This window comes from Neopsephotus bourkii, unplaced genomic scaffold, assembly GCF_033783945.1.
Source record: "Neopsephotus bourkii isolate Nb327-2 ecotype Australia unplaced genomic scaffold, CSIRO-AGI_Nbou_v1 NB_1764, whole genome shotgun sequence".
Classification (NCBI taxonomy): Eukaryota; Metazoa; Chordata; class Aves; order Psittaciformes; family Psittacidae; genus Neopsephotus; species Neopsephotus bourkii.
Window position 1 is genome coordinate 1227893 of NW_026902238.1, and position 19617 is coordinate 1247509.

The 19617-nt window shown below is 41.3% G+C and overlaps 1 protein-coding gene and 1 long non-coding RNA gene across 4 annotated transcripts in view; one reads left to right on the forward strand and one right to left on the reverse strand.

Moving 5' to 3' along the window:
• The window catches only part of EPB41L4A (erythrocyte membrane protein band 4.1 like 4A), a 128250-nt gene extending 118523 nt beyond the window's left edge, over positions 1-9727 (reverse strand). Inside the window, exon 1 of one of the 3 annotated variants that reach the window (XM_061378084.1) lies at positions 9338-9727. In XM_061378084.1, coding sequence (XP_061234068.1) covers positions 9338-9436 — 99 coding nt within the window. In that variant the 5' untranslated portion in view covers positions 9437-9727. The remainder of the gene's footprint in view (positions 1-9337) is intronic. The other 2 variants (XM_061378081.1, XM_061378083.1) reach the window with 2 other exon arrangements.
• A 5316-nt stretch (positions 9728-15043) lies between these two features.
• LOC133225564 (uncharacterized) lies at positions 15044-19407 on the forward strand. Its single transcript, XR_009729194.1, has 3 exons — positions 15044-15264; positions 15559-15582; positions 17072-19407. It is a non-coding gene; the product is annotated as an uncharacterized LOC133225564 (long non-coding RNA).
• Positions 19408-19617: the final 210 nt, after the last annotated feature.

A 19617-nucleotide genomic window follows, 5' to 3' on the forward strand; every position in this document is an offset into this window, starting at 1 on the left:
GGTCACTGGAGGAACAGCTGAAGGAATCAGAAGGCCAACATAATGTTCTTAATACTAAATCTCATTCATATCAATTTGAAGCACCGGGAGAGCAGAGAATACCTCACATTTTTGTAGAACACAGTTTGTAAATGTGTTTTTAAAGGCACTATAGTTTGTCAAGATTTAACACAGAAGAACAAAAGACTACTCAAAATAATCCAGAATAAAATAAAATCTTTTGTGTGGGATATTCCAATATTTTGTGTGGGGTATTCCAACCAAGTATGACTGGAATTGCAGGCTTTAGAACCTGCAATGTTAAAGGTGAAGAACTTACATGCTGAAAAGAGAACTAAAGTGTTCAGCCAACTTAACTGTGTTATACACATAAAGAAAAGGAATATAGGCAGATAATTTGGAACATTTAGGTCCTGCTGAGAGACTTCGAGAGAAAAACAGAATGGGCGAAGAGTATGGCTGAAGAATTTGACATCACTTCATAACTGAGGCAAAATATTTGACTTTCTGAACTTAAGAGCTTTATTTCATCCTGAAAATACTAAAAAATAACCTTTACGCCCACTCCCTCCTCCCCTAACTGAAGCAGCCAATGCAAATTAAACCTGAAAAGCTGAGCGCAAGTCAGGACATTCACACACCTCTTCAAAAGATTCCACTGCAACATCTTGTGGATTTTTTCCCTTCTTTCACAGAGGAAACAGTGATAGGAGAAAAGTTTTTTCAAGTGTAACCATGCTGTCAATTTGCATCATTTTGTTTATTTGCCCAGGGTCTTTTTCTCCCAATAACCATTGCTGAATTAAAGCTACCTCTCTCCAATGACCCCTTCTAAAGAGTCCCAGTTTCTGAATCTCTTCTGAACGGAGATCTAGACAGAGCTCTCAGGATCATTTGCTGCATAGTCTCGAATATAAACATCTTGGTTTCAGTCATCCAAGCCAGCCTTCAACATTACCCAGAAACACATGCACGGTCAAAGCACTCCAATACATACACCCAACCCTTACAGTCATGCTATGACAATCAGAATTACGACGGTCTGAGACTCAGCTTTCTTTTATTTTGGTTTACTGAAGAAACAAACCAACCATACAGACAAAAAGATTATCTGCCAGCATCAAGCAGACTTCAAAGGCCCCTCAAAGAGGAGGTGTGGGTGGTATGCAATACAGCACAGATGTGGCGAACTGCACCACTCAGTCCAGGATGCAACAGGCTCCCAGCACTCCCCCATATTGTCTTCCCAGGGAGTAAAGACACAGCCACCAAAAACTACAGGAAATGAGAGAAACTGACAGATCCTCAGCATGAATAAAACCTGGAAAAGCTTTCCAGTCCATTTGCTCAACTGCCTTTCGTTCGTCAAGTGTTAAAGCATGTGCTTACCTACATTAGTAGCCATGACAAATTTTACCACTAATTACACAGGCAAACTGCCATTTTCTGCCTTGCAAATACTTTTAATGCAATTAAGATATAAAAGACTCTCCTTCTCCATTACTAAAAGGCATTCTGTCTCACATAGCCAAAGAATTTATCCCTCAGTCCCTTCAGTACTCATTTTCCTGAGAACTCAGGGAAGATAGTGAAGTGTTGAGCCACATATTACCAAACTGGCTCACCCAACCACATACAAGTTTTACACACATACCCAAACCTGCAAGAACTACAGGAATACAAAATGTTTTCTTGTGTGGCTTATAAAGGATCGTTTGTAACCCTGCAAAGACTAAAGGTAAATACTGATAAATAAGTAAGTTCACGAACCATACAAAATATAGCCCACTTCTTTCACATGACTAACTATCCATTACAATAATGGCATTCTTATGTATTTTAAATGCACATGGAAGGAGCAGTTGGATTTCACTGAATGTAAAGGATCCCCCTTATTAAACATAAGTACTACAAAAACCTGATAGGAGAGAGGATTTGCCAATTGTATGCACTTCCTTATTTCACACCGAGACATAATAAAAAAATTCAAAAAGGGTGATGACAAACAAGGATGTGTTTAAAAGGAATCCTCACAAACTACTAAGACTTCTAACAACAAAGCTTTGACGTAACACCCCGGTATTACAGGTTACCGATGCATTCAGCTCACCAGACTTCCATGAAGAATGATGAAAAATTCCCTGCATGGCTATTTTAAATTTATGGTCACAAACCAAGCAATACAACCTTCTATCAGAGACAAAAAAGCACATTTTCCACTTGGCAAAACAGGCAGGTACCCTGCTTCATGCTGCAGCAAAACCAAAGGATTAGAACTCTAATTTTCTATTGTTTCTATTGGTTTTCCCCTTCTAAATAACAGCATGGCTTGACCCCAAGTATGTCCCTTTGACCTTAGTGCCTACAGTATTCAACCATCTCCAACACAGGATGCAAAGGAAAAAAAAAGGGAACAAAAGCACAATCAGTACTGAAATTACGATCTTCATTATAAAGTACGAAACTGAACTGGCATATAGCAAGCACAAGATCTGATCAAAAAAGGCAGTATCTAAAATATGTACTAAAATTGCAGTCTGCAAGATTCTACCCAGGTATTGATACACAATTACTCACTTTCAAAGATCTCAGTTTTGAGTAAAATGCAACTAATTCAACTACTCTATCATTACAAAAACAAGAAAAATGAGTTTAAATTAAAACAAAAAAAAAAAAAAACACTGACAAGAACGGAAAAGGAGAATGCCTTTTTCTACCAAAAATATGGATATTCGTAATGATGCAACACGACCAACACATAACTTCTCATTTGCTCATACATGTTCAGCACCACCTTGGCAACAGATTTTACAGTATGAGGTGACAAAACCTACAGCTTTTAATGAAATTCTAAAGCACTTTTCAAATTATTCAGTCTCTTCTAGAGTTCACTGCATATCGTGTGGTAATTTTTAGCAGTTTTCTTTCTTGAGAGGAAGGGTTCCCATTCTGCAGTTGAATTTTGGTTTAAAACTTCAGTAAACTAGAATGAATAAAGTATCAAGAAATGGTATGTAACTGTACTAAATACACTAGTGTTATAAAAGCTCAATCCAAGTTACAGAAATCCAAAAGCATTTAATAAAAAGCTCACCCCACACAGCTTACATTTGCCCTGGTTATATTAAGAAATGATTGCTCATTGAAACCAGCAAAACTGTTCCCTCTGACAATATTATTGCTTAAACCTCAGATTGACTAAGAGGTAACTTCATTTAACAACTGACAAATTTCCTTCTTGCTGTCATTCTGGTTTCATTAATTTTGTTACGTGCACCTAGGGAAAATAAAGTGCCTCAGTGTTCATTTATTTTATGGTTATTCCCTGGGGTATTTAAAATGTTGGTCTCATCTGTAAAGATACTGCTGAGATTAGTAATCTGTTTCAAACATGTGACAGTAATTTTGAGAAGTAGCTAACAGCAAGGTCTGTGAGCCCTTTTATTTTTTTTCCCTTCTTTTTCAATTAGAACAATGGTCCACATGCATCATCTTGTACTTAGTGTGCAATCCAATGACTACTTCACACCCATAATAGAAATATAAGAAAGAACAGCATGTTTCTAATAGGAAATTGTTACAGAGTATCATTCATTTACATTTTTTGTTTAAAAGATTTTTTTATTGCTTTTGCTACAAATAATTCTTAGATGTGCTGCATCTATGACATTAAAGAAAACATGCTCTTACTTAGAGCTTGACCATATTTTCTGGTTTCCCTGCTGCTGTTCAAAATATGTACACTTTTCTAAATATTGTTCTCAAAAACAGCAGCTGTATTTCAAGATTATGTCATTTTAATCAATTCACATTTTTATTAATTATTCTTTTCAAAACAATACTCTGAATATCTAGAAGAATCTGCCCGGAATGTATCTATAAACAATACCAAACAGGGCAAAGGAAAGAATATGATTTCATATGCTTGAGCCTTTGCATTACAGTTTAGTAATTACTGTAGATGATAAGCAAATAACCATAGATGGAAAGCAACTGCAATTTACCATTAAAAAGATTTTTAGGATTTCTGAAATAATGCACCTGCATGATTAAGAAAATTTCTCACCAGAAGAGGCTTTTCTTTTTAAAAAATGTAGTTTAAAACGGCAGAAATCCCTGCCACAAAGAATACATTCCATATTCACACAGCGAATGACTACTAATTTGACTTTTAATGCCCAGTCTCAATTAGAATAATTAACACAATGTAAGATCTTTGTATTCATAGTGCTCTATTTCCTGCTAACATGCGCATTCATTAAGCATTTCACCAGGAAAAAGGTAGGAGCTTACTGTTGCCATAATGACTCCTTGGAGTCCCTAGAGCTAAAATAACTTGACCCAAAAGTGCATCTCACATTTTCTGTATATATTAAGTTTTGAAGGCATGATCTCTGGACCATTTTCAACTGCTTATATCATTAAAAAAAACAAAAACAAAAAAACACCAAAACCACAAACTTTGCTGGGAAATGGAAAAAAAAAAGAAGAGTAATGCCAGAATGATCCCCAGAAATTGCTATAAAAATGGTTTGTTTACCTAATTTTTTTTTATTTTACTAAATCATAGTCAATTATTCCATAACTTTCTTAACAACATGTATCACATTCTGATGAACCCACGCATGTCTTTTATATATTAAGTCATTTAACACAGTTCCTAAACTCAGACACTATTTCACATATTTCGGGGGGGGGGGGGGGGGGGGGGGTGTTATTTTATTAAGTCATGTTGAGAGGTTGAGGCCTGCTTTTAGATTGTTGTATCTCATTTTGTTAAACTCTCAGTATACCATCATCATCAAGAAAAATCTGTCTGCTTATTTCCCGGATGAAAACTATACACTTCCTTCGGAGACTGAATATTTTATTCAAAAATTCAGCCTTAGGTGTAGCTTACAAACCGTGAAATGCCACATCTAGATAGCCTGGTATATCATAGAACTACCAATTTAACACCTTAAAATACCAAGTAAGTGGTATGGTGGCCAGAATATCACGATTAGAAGGTAGTACTTAATAAAATGTTAAAAAACACAGTGCAAGCAGTCTTCCAGGAAGACTTAGTGTACCTATCCTGTTCATCGCAACCTTGTGGTTGGCCCATCGCACATGTCAAATTAAACAGAACTTGGCATAAAACATAGTGCTCAGAGAGAAATTTCAAGGAATATTTCAAAACTGCAATGACCAGAAGCCTTAAGACTAATTAGTGAATTTGGTCACTGGAGAAGTAGCTAATATATTGTAGCTAATATTTTTTCCAACCAGAGATAGAAACATAAAATAGAGATGTTTCACAATATTTTTAACTTCTTCAAGAAAAAGAAAACAAGCATTTGCCTTAAATAATGTTTCCAAGATGAGTAAAAGGCCTGTTGTTAAATGCACATTACAGGATGACCGTTCTTTCTTAAACAACAAAGCACAAATGGGCTTCATAGCAGCATTTTCTCAGGGCCCACAGAGGTTTCCTTGACCTTCAGTAACAAGTCTGTCCAAGGCACACCAATCTCCTGCAAGAACAATTACTCCAATCCTTAAGAGACTCAAAATATGTAATGCCCACAACTCACCAGTCAGCTATCATGTCAAAACATTAATGACATGTCTTGTGACATCAACAAATAAGCTATACCTTACTTAGAAGGTAGCACTGTAACATAAAAATGCCTAAATTATGGTTTAATCTATGCGAAGATGAGTCAATGAGTCAATAAGCAGTCCTGGAGAAGTGACTGTTTTTCAGTTAACAACTGACTCTTACCATATTTGTAGCAAAAGTCTGTTAAAATCCACTTCTGAATTGGCATCTTGAATATCCTTTTTAGAGGAAAAGCTGTCCCAGCCTTGAGACCATATACCTTGATTAGACAAACTGTACCAGAACCTGGAGAACAGCATCATAATCCAAAATTATTCAGACTAACAACTGTCATTATTATATCAAAACATGTACTCTCAAAAATATGTTTCACTGTTAATGTACTGTAGGAAAACATAAAAATTTAGATTATGAAATATTTGGTACCCTTTCCTGATTATCCAGTTATTATGATATATCCTGTAAATCTGCAAACTGAAGAGCTGGATTCCACATTTGCACACAACTGTGCTCTGACCTTAAACCACAAAGATATAAAGCAAGAACAGCAAGACAGCACTGGTGACAGTAAGAAAACAAAAATGAACTATTAGAGGCTAAAGTTAATGTAAGCAACTACAAGGAAAAGATCATCACACACCCCTCCAGCCCATGGGAGACTGGTCAACTGCTGTCCGCCTAGAGGGCTGAGAAACTTCATTCCTGGCTCTGATGTCAACTTGGTGCACAACCTTAGAAAAGTCAATCGACCTCTTCGCACCTCAGTTTCCCCACCTGGATGAGAGAAAAGCAATCGATTCTTTTCCCTAACAAGCTCTATGAAATACACAAGGAAGAGACAAATTATCTCTAAATTGCAATAAAAAAAAAGTCATGCGCCACCTCTGCTCATTGTTTTAATCTAAAGTGCAACTTAAAGCCTATGATAGTACCAATAATGTGTTAATAAAAACTGTAATTCAAAAATGTCATATTTTGCTGCACGTAGATGCTACCAAGCATAGCAAGCCAGAAATAACTACTGTACAAACTAAGCAATGCATCTTCAAAACTCTTAGTTCAGAAATAGGTTTTCCACCTCACGCCTTTATTTCAGAATCACTGAAGAAACGAAGTTGCCTAGGACTCCTAGAGTCAGACACCTCAGTCTTAAACACTTCAAAGCAAATAAAATGAAATCCACTAATGCCAAGTGAATACACAGATGGTAAACAGCTACTAATTTGCAGGTTTTATTTCTAGCAGACCAGCATCTCTTTGGCAAAAAGGAAGGGAATGAAGCTGCTTGCATAACCACTTAAAATCTTTTCTCTTGTAATAGTTCAAGATTTGTGACACAGCACCAAAACCGTAAGTTTCCTTTGTAGCTGTGACACAAATTAAGAGTGAAGACAAAAGAGAGATCACATCCAGAATCTGAAGTTCTAAAATAAAACGCATAAGAACATTTATAATCTACACCTCGGTGCCAAAGCTGAAATTCTATAAAAACAAATATGAAACTGTACATTCATAGATGTGTACATGAAAACAAAAGAATCAAAGCAAAACATCCATAGTTCAAGGTTAAAGTGCCAAATGACAGAAGATGGCAAAATTTAAGTTCTTTTTTACTAAGAAATAGTCATGTTACTTCAGTGGAAACCTGTAGGATAAAAACAACAGAAATGCTCCCTGGGCAGTTTGAAATGGCATAAGGACTCAGTTGAAAGAGTTCTGCCCTCTTCCAGCAGTGAAGTATTTCAGGGCAGCAATCTAGCTGAAGACTAATCCAGCAAAAGGAAAATCTGTGGTTAGCCTTCAGCTGGACACAAGCTGCTCTTCACATGCAGCTGCACAAAGACTTGTGCAAGTACAAAAGCAAGGGAGAAAGCAATAATGGCAGCCACTGACTAGGGGAGAGGTATGCAGTTCTCTGTAGGTTTTCAAACTCCTGGAGCTATAGCACTGGGCTGTGGATTCGTATTATACAAGTTGAATCTTAAAAAAAAAACAAACAAAAAAACCCACAGCAAAACACCAAAAAAAAAAAAAACCCACCAGCAACAGGCTGCTACAAAAGGAGACATTCTCCTTTGCCTTAAGTTCCTTGCAATGCAGTTTCACTGCCTATCCAAAAATGTTAACAAACTTCTACTTTTCTGCCAGGTCCTCACACTGTTCCAACCAACTCTTGACTGCTCCATGGTTACAGTCAAGACAGAGAAGGAGCAAGTGGAAGGGGTGAAACACAGCATCATACCACATTCATATCACACTAAGAATGGCAGGAAACCACACCCTCATTTTAAACTAGACAGCTCCCAACACCGTAAGTCACACATTATTAAGAAGTTACATCTTCAGACACTTTCTCATGGGACACTAACTTTTACTAGACACTGCAGAAACCCATCACCTTTCAGGGTTTGGATTCATGAGCCAATCATAGAACTATCTTTGCAGATTATTCCGTTAATATACTTCTGCGATTGCACATTTTCAGGCAACAAATGCATATATACATGCATAACACACATACCCACATCATATACAAAGGTACATTTTTCAGAAGTGTCTCAACTTAAACTTCAAAGACCCTACATAGGCACTAAGTTCCAGTGTCAGGATGATTTTTTTACTCCTCTGTGTTAAGCGCAGATTTATGAGCCTATTTGCAGGCAGTTGATTTAGCAAAGCTGGACGATTCTCAATACACGTAGAGCTGGTAGTGCCACAGATTAAAATTATACTGTTAAAATTAACACTTGCCAGTCCCCCATTGGGCTTTCCCTTTCCCAGTTTTCTTACTAACCTGTAATCATTCAAACTGAAACATACAGGCATACAGATTTTTATTCTCCAAATGTCTTGGGTAAAATAGTTCAGCCTTTCAAAAAATTAAGTTTAGAAGAACTGTGGGGTTTTTTTTCCTGAACCAACACCGAAACCATGTTCTTATATTGCTAATAAATTCAAGTCCCAAGCTGTTTGAACAAGGGCTTCCAGTGTCTGAGACATGTTGTCATCAGGCTTAATCAAACAGGAACAATTTAAGGGCCTTTAGAAAAACCTCCCGTTTATCACATCCCCTGTTAGGGCTCATTTAGCGTTTGGCAGATGACTACTTCGAAGAGTCTATCCCTACCCGGCGTGCTGCAGCAGCGGAAGACCTTTTCCCACCGAGCAGGCGACAGGGCACAGGGCTACAGAAGAAGCTGGACCTCTACCCCCTCCACTCGGCAAGGGCAGCAGCGCGGAGGCCCCCGGGGCCGGGGGGCAGGCACCCGCTCTGCCCCGCAGCCCTAGAAGGCAAGCAGCGCCGAGAGGGAAGTCTCGGCGGAGAGCAGCAGCCGGAGGCAGAGCGACTCAGCGCGGGTGCGCAACAGCCAGTGTACACAGCCGCCTTTCTGTAAAACAGCCTCCTTTCTCTCTTTTCTCTTTCTACTTTGGTAGCATGTACAGGAAAACACGAGCGTCCCGACTGCTGAGGACTGTTCGGCACCTGCTCACTTAAGTGAGTACCTCAAAGCAAAGCTTCCAAAGCCAGCACCGGCACGCGTCTTGCTCGCTCATCCGTCCCATATGCGACCGGCAACCAAAGTTACAAAATTATTTCTTCGCCTCTCGCAGGACCCCTAAAACCCTTTTTCGTACCGCCGCTCCCTTCCTGGATACCGCAAGGCGCGGCGCGGAGCCTGGCCCCGGAGCTCTCCCTCAGTGCACCCCGCAGCCCCGCCGGCCTCCCTTTACCTTGATGCCCTGCTGCTGGGTGGTCAGGGTCAGCTTGGACTCATCCAAGAGCAAAACTTCGCAGTAAAATTCCTCCGGGACCGTGCAGAAACAGCCCATGCCTGCTGCGATGTCCGGGGAACGAAGAGGGGAGGCGGGAAGAGGCCCGAACTACGGCGGAGGAGGTGGCTGAGGCGAAGCCGGGGTTGGGCCGTGCCCGGCTCCGCGCTCCGCCGCAGTGGCCGGGGACCGGCACTGCTACGGCAAAGCGCCCAGCCCCTCGGGGCGGCCTTCCGCCGCCATCCCTCGGAACAGCCTGAACGGGGTTTGACGGGTGCTCCCTCTGGGAAAAGAGGAAGAAAAAGACCTGCGGCTTTTCACGAAGGAGTCCAGGGCACAGCCTTTGCCAGCGGCTGGCTGTCACGCTGCCCCGGGGAGGTACCGAACCGCCTCCCGCCCCGTCCGCGCACGTTTCCGTGCCTCCTCTTTGTGTAGGGAAGTGGCCGGGGGAGCCGTCTCCGCCGCCGCGGCCGGTGGTGGAGAGGATGTGCGTGTGTCACTGCCCGGCGATGGCGTTGCCTGTGACCGTGGTCCCCACTACTACAGCGAGACGGCGGCTGTGCCCCGTGGGCGCGGGGCTGCTGTGCCCCGGGTGCCCGCGGCCATACAGGGACGGCGCCAGCAGCCGTTCGCCTCCTCCCTTCGTGGAGGGGAGGAGGAATGGGTGTAGCCACCTAGTCTCCTGCTGTCCGCCGTGCAAGGCTCCCTCAGGCCGCCAGGACAGAGGCCTGCAGACGGCACCTGCCAGGCTGAAGAGCAGCTGCCGCCCGTGGGCTGGCTGCTTCAGCCCGCGCCGCCCCGGCACCAGCAGCGACCGGCGCTGCCGCACGTCACGGTACACCACTGGCACACCCGGAGCCCCGCCGCTCTCCCCCTGTGCCAGTTGCCGGCAGCAGGGCGCTTGTCCCACACAGGGGTACCCCCGCCCCGGCTCCTTTCGCCGCGGGATCGCGCCGCCGCGGCAGCACTGACTCCTGCTGGTCCGCCGGCGGGACCGCCGGGGTGCGCTGGCAGCAGGACCGGCAGCCGTGTCCGGGGAGGGGCGGGGTTTGGTTTCTCACTCCGCGCGGAAGGGCTTCTGGAGGCACCGGTGAGTGAGAGAGGCCGAGTTCAGAAGAAGCTGTGGCAGGAAAATGTTTTCTCCGGTATGCTGTTAAATACCGGGCCTGCTACAGGTATTTTTAATTTAAAACCTTACAGTCCTGCAGTATTAAAAAAAAAAATAAATAAAAAGGACATGAAAGAACTTTCAACTGCTTTTGTATTTGCTGTCTATAGTTCTGGAGCACGCACACCAGTTCACCTTCGTGTTTTACTTGTTGCACATGCCTATGATTTTTCCCCCTCGGGCAGAAAATGAAACCCTGACCCTCTGCATTTGCTTGAGTCTGCATGCATAAGATGTCCTTTGAGGATCATACAAAATTTGCATGTGCAAATTTAAGAATATGCATAAATGTTTTTAAGATAGTTTACTTGCTCACAGTGCATAAGAGAAGGGCACAAGGAGATTCATCAGTTGACAAACAGTACTAGGTATGTACCTAAGTGGCACAAAGAATGATACCTCTGCTTTTAAATCCCTGTCCTAAATAAAAGCTTCCTACTCCCAGAAAATACCACTCCCATTTTTTCGTTTGGTGTAGGTAGTGTTTAAACTTGTTCGCTGTGTTCTGTACCCATGCTGTAAGCTGCAAAACCAGTGTTGCATGAGCACTGTGAAGATCAGAAAAAGCTTTTTAATATATATATATTCATAAAATACAGCCTTCTTGAAGAACTTGCAGAATATGAAGCATTGCAAAATCTTATAAAATCAAGTTCCTAACCTTGTTTCTTGGTCGATACATACCCATTGAGAATGTCATCCAGACAACAAGAAATTCAGATAAATTTATTTTTTGTTTTCTGAACACATTTTTCAAATAGAGCTCTCGAATTCTTCTGACAGTGGACAGTTTTCTAGAGAACAGATGGTTCCCTTTTCCCTCTCGTTAAATCCATATATCATGCACATCATGACATAAATTACCCCCTCAGACAGTTAAAGTCATTATATATGTGTAAATCACTTATTAATCAAGGGAGAGGGAGGACTCAGTGAACTTAAAACCTCCAATTATAATTTTAAAATGGCTCACAGAGCTACATTACAGTCCCACACCTGAGCAGTTTAAATCAAGACTGGGTTTGGTCGTAAACAGACCAAGTGAACTCTTTCATGTATTCTGTTTCTGAAGATCTTAAAGATGTATTTCACGCTACTGCACACTAGCCGATTGGTCCAAGGGGCACACAGAAAATACACACTCATGTTCAGCTGATTTCAATGTTTGGAGCACAGAGCCATTAACATAGGAAATTATGTTTGATTCAGCAGTAGTACCAGAATGTACTATTTGAGGCAAAAACCTAGGAGGTGTTTCTGGACAGAAGAAGTGAGAAAATTAGCCAAGGGAGTAGGGGAAGAAGGGATAGGATCTATACCAGGAACTAATATGAGCCCTGAGGAGCTCAGGAAAGCAAAACAACATTTGAGCTCCATGCTATATAACACCAGCCATGCCTCAAGTATTTCTTGTATCAGGCCAGCCCACAACTTGTGAGAAACATAAGATACTAAATTTTTTTTCCAGATCTATCAGGAAACTGAGCTCCTTTTTACTTCTCTTTACAAGGAAAAACACAGGTCAAGCACTGCAAAGGAAAACTTGCTGACATAAGCTCTCATCACACAAACATTCATGAGCATGTTTAATTCAGGCATGTAAGTACAGGACCAGGGCATAAAGGCATTTTTGTCCATTGCCTGTTTGATGAGGTATCCAGCACAATTCACTGCAGCCATTATGATTCAGTACACTTTCATTAAAACGATCAGTTTTAGCTGAAATCGAGTCTCTTCACTTAGGTCATACAAACAACACACTGAGCACCACAAGGATTTTATATATGGAATGACCTGCATCCATATTCTGACACATCAGCAATGATACTAACTGCCCAAGGGAAATCAGCATATCTGGTTTCTCACTAATTTTTTTGCAGTTTTGCTCATGTTTGCTGACAGTAGCTGAATATGTAGTAAGAGGCATGATAACCTATTTTAGCCATTATCACTCTTACTTACCCATGTGTAGAGATGCAATTTCTGTATCTTATCCATGTGGGCTTCCAGGGGATAAGTGAAAAGTTAAAGCTACAGAGCAACCTCTTCATCATCCTCCTCATGTGAAGACAAACTTCCTGGTGAGCAGAGAAAAGCAGTGAGGTCTAATGAAAGAAGTTTGAAATGAAAACAGAAAGCAACAGCACATATTCTCTGGGCTAAATGTACAACCCTTACCAAGAGTACTGTCCAGCGTGTTTACAGGAAAAATAAGGTGCAACTCCTGCGGCAGCACTGCACTGCTCTGGTTTGACACTCGCTCACTTGTCCATTTATCATTGACCCCAGATGCGTGTAGTCCTTCCAGAGAAGTTCTCCAGTTGTTCAACGTGCTACTGAGAGCTATACTTACCTGTGTCTCCTCCACCCAAAAAGAGGACCAAAGAAACCAATGGAACAAGTCATTTTCACATAGCATTTTACAGCATTCAGAAGCTGAAGTTTGTGTGTTACAAATGTACATGAAATCACATTTCTCACTTCACTAGTGAAGGTTTTGCTTAAAACACACAGATGGATGCTATCCTAACGATTACTCTGGACTCTCTGTTACTACTACACATCACACACATAAGATGTATGTGCATCCACTGCACAGTAACAATCCAAGTAACTGCACAACAACAATCACTGTAAGCATGAATTTATTCATATATTGATCAGTTTTGTATTTCCTCCAAAACTGTAGTGACTTGACATTATACTGTATGCCAGACACATAGCCCTTAAAGTACGACATGCCAGTCAAGACCACTTAAATATAAGAAATGCTAAATTAAGGTAAATATTCAGATCTGTAAAGCATTGATGACAGAAAAAAAAAACCAACAAAACAACCAGAAAAAAACACACACACACCCCCCCCCCAGAAAAAAAAAAAACACACCCAAACTTAAAGGTCCCCAAAGTACATTTGAACAGCTGATTTAATTTATTGGTATTTCTATAGTAGTAAATGCCTTGAGGACCTCTGAATTGACATGGCATGAAGTGAAGATCCATTTTTCTTTTTGTTTGCTCATTTAACAAGACCCTAGAAGGCTGCAGCACTGCAAACACACAATAATTAAGGAAATCATAAGGATCTCTCATTAATGAGGAAAATTTGCTATTAAGTGCACTTTCTCTATCCAATATATAAAGCAAAGCTTTTGGGATGCTTGTTGTAAACTGTAGAGCTAAAATGAGAAACTGCAAAGTCTGCATGCTTCTGTCAAAGCAAGAAAGATTTCTGTCTTTAGCCACTGTTAATTGTACCTAATTTTGTGTGATGTGGTTTTACAAACTCTCTCTCAAGATTTTGACAAGCTAGCTCTACACAAAGAAGAACCAGATGATCCTGTTTTATTTTGCTTATGCTCAGCTTGCTCAGCAGAACTTGAATATATTTTAATACTAAAGAGAACTGAATGGCAAGCTGAAACAATCTAACTCCAGTACTTTAAGTCATGCTGTGACAATTTGGATTTGTACCTTGTGACACCAATCAGCAGAAAAATAGAGGCAATGAAGATCCATGGACATGTAGAAGGTGAGCTTCCTGTGGAGAAAAACATATCCTTTTCAAATAACACTACCTAATGGATAAATTGGCACCTTCCATAGTAAACCAGGATTGAATAGACTCATGCTTAAGCACAGAAGAGACTATTGTCGCCAAACTACTGTACTCTTTCCTACCATGTTAGAAGAGCTTTGTGGTAAGAAAATAATGATGTGCCAAAAACTTCATGGCCAGAGAGCTGGTGCTATGCCGATTTCAAGGCACTAAATACACTGTGATATTCTTGCAAAAGGCAGTTGTTCTGAATACACTTAGTGAAGCATCTTTTATCCCAAGGGTAGGCTGGCCATGCTGACTGGAAAATTACAAGGAACTCTGGTATCAGTCAGGCTGTTGCTGTTGTAAACAACAGCCCTATGCTGTTCAAACACAACAGAAACCATGTTTGCCTGTAGCTATCATCTCTTCTTTTCCTCTCCTGCACTTTCTGAATGCAAGTTTCTCATTGCCAAGAGAGTTACTGTTGCCCATAGGGTTTTTAGACCTCTACACACCATGGAAATATACCTAGGGAGATACTAAACCTAAGCACTGACTTAGGCAAGCCAAACATAGGCTGAGAGGATTCCCCCAGCCAGAACTCCAGACCATTTCTGGGAGGTGATCAGTCACAACCTCATTAAAGTGACACAGATCCAAATTAATATAAACATTTTAACAGGGAGTGTCTTCCACCCATGACAAAAAGAGTTTATGTAGACAAGCCATCAGCAGGAAACTCTGATAGAGAAAACTACTGACTACTCTTACAAAGTTTCTTAAACTCATCACTGTGTACCTTCATTTTAAAAAACTGAGGTCCAATTTTTTTTACAGGTATTTGGGTTTGTCTTCTGATGTCTGGGTATTACAGCCACATTCATGACTGAGATCTCCAGTGCTAACCTTTTAATTCTGTTTCTACGTTAAAGCCGTCATTCTTGTATAGCAAACTCAATTTCTAATATTGTGTAATACTAAAGTAATATCATCTGTAGTATGCAGAAAGATTTCAAGTTTTGAATAATCTGAGAACCTAGAGATTTCCTAATACAGTTTGTACAAAGGATTGCCCTTCCTGGAAAAGCTGTAGCTTGAATACAGATAATAAAGTCATCTGGAGAACATCACCTGTCATCAGCCATTAAGAGATGGGATCGTGATGGGATGCTGTAGGTGTGGGGGGTGGAATGTATCAAAACTGTCAGAGACCATGGGAAGGAGGAAATACAGCAGGCAATTAAGAGTGACCCATCCCTGACTGGTACTTGGAAGATGTTGAAACTGGCAAGGAACAAGGACGTCGGAACTGGAAAGAGGATTTCTAGACCTTTCACCTGATGTAACTGCAAGGCAAACACAGATGTGCTTGGCTAATTGCTTGAAAGCATGTAAATATTGTGTAACCTTTGCAATAAATGATCCAGCTTGCACTCTACCTCTGGGTCCGTGCTTCCATCCTCACAGTAGATAATCAGAAGAAATAAGTTTTCAGTGACTACACTGAAGATCACAGTATCACAGTATCACAGTATGTTAGAGATTGGAAGGGACCTCAAAAGATCATCTAGTCCAATCCCCCTGCCGGAGCAGGAACACCTAGATAAGATTACACAGGAACGTGTCCAGGCGGGTTTTGAATGTCTCCAAAGAAGGAGATTCCACAACCTCCCTGGGCAGCCTGTTCCAGTGTTCCGTCACCCTCACTGAGAAGAAGTTTCTTCTCAGGTTTAAGTGGAACCTCTTGTGCTCCAATTTGTACCCATTACCCCTTGTCCTTTCATTGTTTGCCACTGAGAAGAGCCTGGCTCCATCCTCGTGACACTCCCCCTTTATATATTTATATACACTAATAAGGTCACCCCTTAATCTCCTCTTCTCCAAACTATAGAGACCCAGCTCCCTCAGTCTTTCCTCATAAGGGAGATGCTCCACTCCCTTAATCATCTTAGTTGCCCTGCGCTGGACTCTCTCCAGCAGGTCCCTGTCCTTTTTAAACTGAGGGGCCCAGAACTGGACACAATATTCCAGATGAGGTCTCACCAGGGCAGAGTAGAAGGGAAGGAGGACCTCTCTCGACCTACTAACCACCCCCCTTCTAATACACCCCAGGATGCCATTGGCCTTCTTGGCCACAAGGGCACAGTGTCGGCTCATGGTCACCCTGTCGTCCACCAGGACCCCCAGGTCCCTCTCCCCTACACTGCTCTCTAACAGGTCGTTCCCCAGCCTATACTGGAACCTGGGGTTGTTCCTGCCCAGATACAGGACTCTACACTTTCCCTTGTTATATTTCATCAAGTTATTCCCCGCCCAGCTCTCCAGCCTGTCCAGGTCCCTCTGGATGGCAGCACAGCCTTCTGGCGTGTCGGCCACCCCTCCCAGCTTAGTGTCATCAGCAGACTTGCTGATAGTACACTCAATTCCCTCATCTAAATCGTTGATGAATATATTAAATAATACTGGTCCCAGTACCGACCCTTGAGGCACTCCACTAGATACAGGCCTCCAACTAGACTCCGCCCCATAGACTACAACTCTCTGGCTTCTCTCCTTCAGCCAGTTCACAGTTCACCTCACTACCCGATCATCCAGACCACACTTCCTCAATTTAGCCGCAAGGATGCTGTGGGAGACCGTGTCAAACGCTTTGCTGAAGTCAAGGTAGACCACATCCACTGCTCTGCCGTCATCCATCCACCGTGTTATTTCCTCATAAAAGGCTACGAGATTGTTCAAGCATGACTTCCCCTTGGTGAAGCCATGTTGACTGCCCTTCATAACCCTCTTATCCTTGATATGCCTTAAGATGGCACCAAGGATAAGGTGTTCCATCACTTTCCCAGGAATGGAGGTGAGGCTGACCGGTCTATAGTTACCCGGGTCCTCCTTCTTGCCCTTTTTGAAGACAGGAGTGACATTTGCTTTCCTCCAGTCCTCAGGCACCTCTCCCGTTTCCCAAGACTTGGTAAAGATGATGGAGAGCGATGCCAAAAAGATGCCAAAAGCAAAAGGATTTCAGCAGCTCCCTGCAACTGATCAAGGAAATAACTGGCTCATAATGTATCTTGTAGATTCAGATTCTCACTAAGTGAAAGTACAGACTGAAGCATGTCACCTGTAGCCTGCTGTGACTTCCTTTCAAGTTTTCTTTCTGTACTCAGCGGCTGGAAATGATTCCCTCAAGCTTTTACACCAGTCACTGAATCTGAGCAATGCTGAGCCCGCAGAAGGATTTGTTCAAGGTAAGACTGGAACACTAAATCACCTAATTGATTTCATGCTTATCACATCCCCTTGAATATAGGGAACATTTCTTGCTGCAGAGATGATGAATTCACTCTAATAAAGCATTATGTTCTGCAGTTTTTCAGAAAGTCAGGATGAGCAACAGGAAGATCTGATAAGTTTGCCCCTTTTCTGGGAGATTGCTTGTAAGTGTAGTTACACCTGACTCACATGATTGTGTGTGCATCATTTGATGGCCTTTTATTCTTTCCTGAAAAAAATGTAAATGAGAACTGCATAGGACACAGTCCCTTAATAAACCAAAGAAATTAAAGAACATAGCATGCCTTCAAAAAGGAATTCCTCAGCCCCTAAAGTAATTTGAGAAACTGGATGAGGTAAATAAGAGATTCACAGCATTTTTGAAGTCCTGATACTTCTGCATTTCATATTGTTACAGAGTAAGTCTGACATGGTTTTTGAGAATATAGCAATATTTCCTGTTCTTCATCATTCTGTTTAGCAAACAGTCTAACTTCTTGCTACCCCACTTTTAAGTTCCTTGTTCATGCTAACACTCAGCTGACTGAAAAAAAAAGCTCTATTTCTAGTATAGGAGGAGAAGAAAACACAAGGCAAGGGCAAAAGGAAGGTGGGAGGAGAAACAAACTGAGCTGTTTGTTGTTGGGATGGTAAGAGCTCCAAAGTAAGTATGTAATACAGAGGTGAAAGGCAGAAAAACAAAAGAAACTGTAGGAGGTACATGGCAGAAGAGAAACAAATGGAAGAAAAGTGGAGGGGAAAAGTGTATAAACTGAAAACCAGAAAGAAAATACTGTAAAAATGCTCTAATTGGAAGACGTTTCTGTAGGAGCTGGGCCTGTCAAAGAGGGACAGAAAGACAGGATCAGACTGGGTCATGAAAATGTAAACAGCTTTGCTGGAATTGAAGTGCAAATGCTGCTTGCATAGGTCTTATCATCCAATGTAACATTCTGCCTTGAAGGCAAATGAAGTGTGGTCTAAACACCATGGGTGTTCCTCCTCATTGTCTGCTCACACAGCCCTTCTGTGCTTCTCACAGTCCCAAGCTGGCCTCATTGCCTGGATTCTTACTTAGCTACATGGCGCATCACAGTTTTTAAACATGCACTTCTGGTGTTTCAGGCACATGATGTGTTTCACTATAGTTCCTCCTCACAATGTGGGTTAAACAGCAAGGCATATACTAGTTGCTCCCATAAGGTCTTTTCGGCATTTGCAAGGCTTTGCTTTTTTTATTTTTTATTTTCATCACAGCTGAATGCACAATGCAAAGCAATTGCTGTTCAAGTAAAATATATTTCTGTACCTTGAAAATAAATAATTTTGTCACAGTCCTGGAGGACAGTGCATCCCACATTACATGTTGGTAGGTGATCCTGAATATCTGATTATTAAGTTGTACATCTCTATGAGTAGCATGTTGTATATATTACATACAAATTGACTACAGCATGGACATTCTTCTGTTTTCTAGGACACAAAAGTAGGAATGTTCCTCAGCTAACACAATATGTAAAAAGTACCGCTGTTCTAATACATTCATGTTTTCAAACCCACCACATTACAGAATAGCACAGATTGCCAATATATTGTATAACCACAGATTGACTGATATAGCAGTGCCCCAAGTAAGACACATCATCTGTAAAGAGAAGATTAATGAGATTAAGCCATTTCTTCCCTATTAATACTTCTACAGAAAAGCTTATTCTTTACTATCTGATAGTCTTCTGTATTTGTGATACCAAGTTCACTGCTAATGTTCCCATTGCTGCTAGCACTGAATGATCACAATGAGTTCTTAGTTTGCTTGTTCATGTGTTTTATACCATGTTCATGCTGGTTTGGTAGGGTCTGGGTTCCTAGCATCTTGCTCAATTGTCAGAGGAGCGTACCTGCAATACTATTTTGAGTGGTTGCTTATTTATATCTTCAAGACTGTTAACCCAACTGATGCTTACAGCCAAGTTCTACATCATTCCTTGACTATAATGTTACCGAGTTTACCAATTAAAATTTAAGCCTGATTATATTGTACTTGTCTTCTGCCTGCACCATCAAAAATAATTAATAGATCATTAAAAACTAAGTAAAAGTATTTTATTTAAACTGCTGTCTTTACAGAGTTGTAAAGAAAACCAAGAAGGCAGTATTTACTGCATACTAGTCATTACCAGTGCTTCAGCTCTTTTGTAAAAGGTGTAAGGAGTGGCAGAGAGCTACTTGAAACGATTTTGACCTTTTCAAGAATAATAA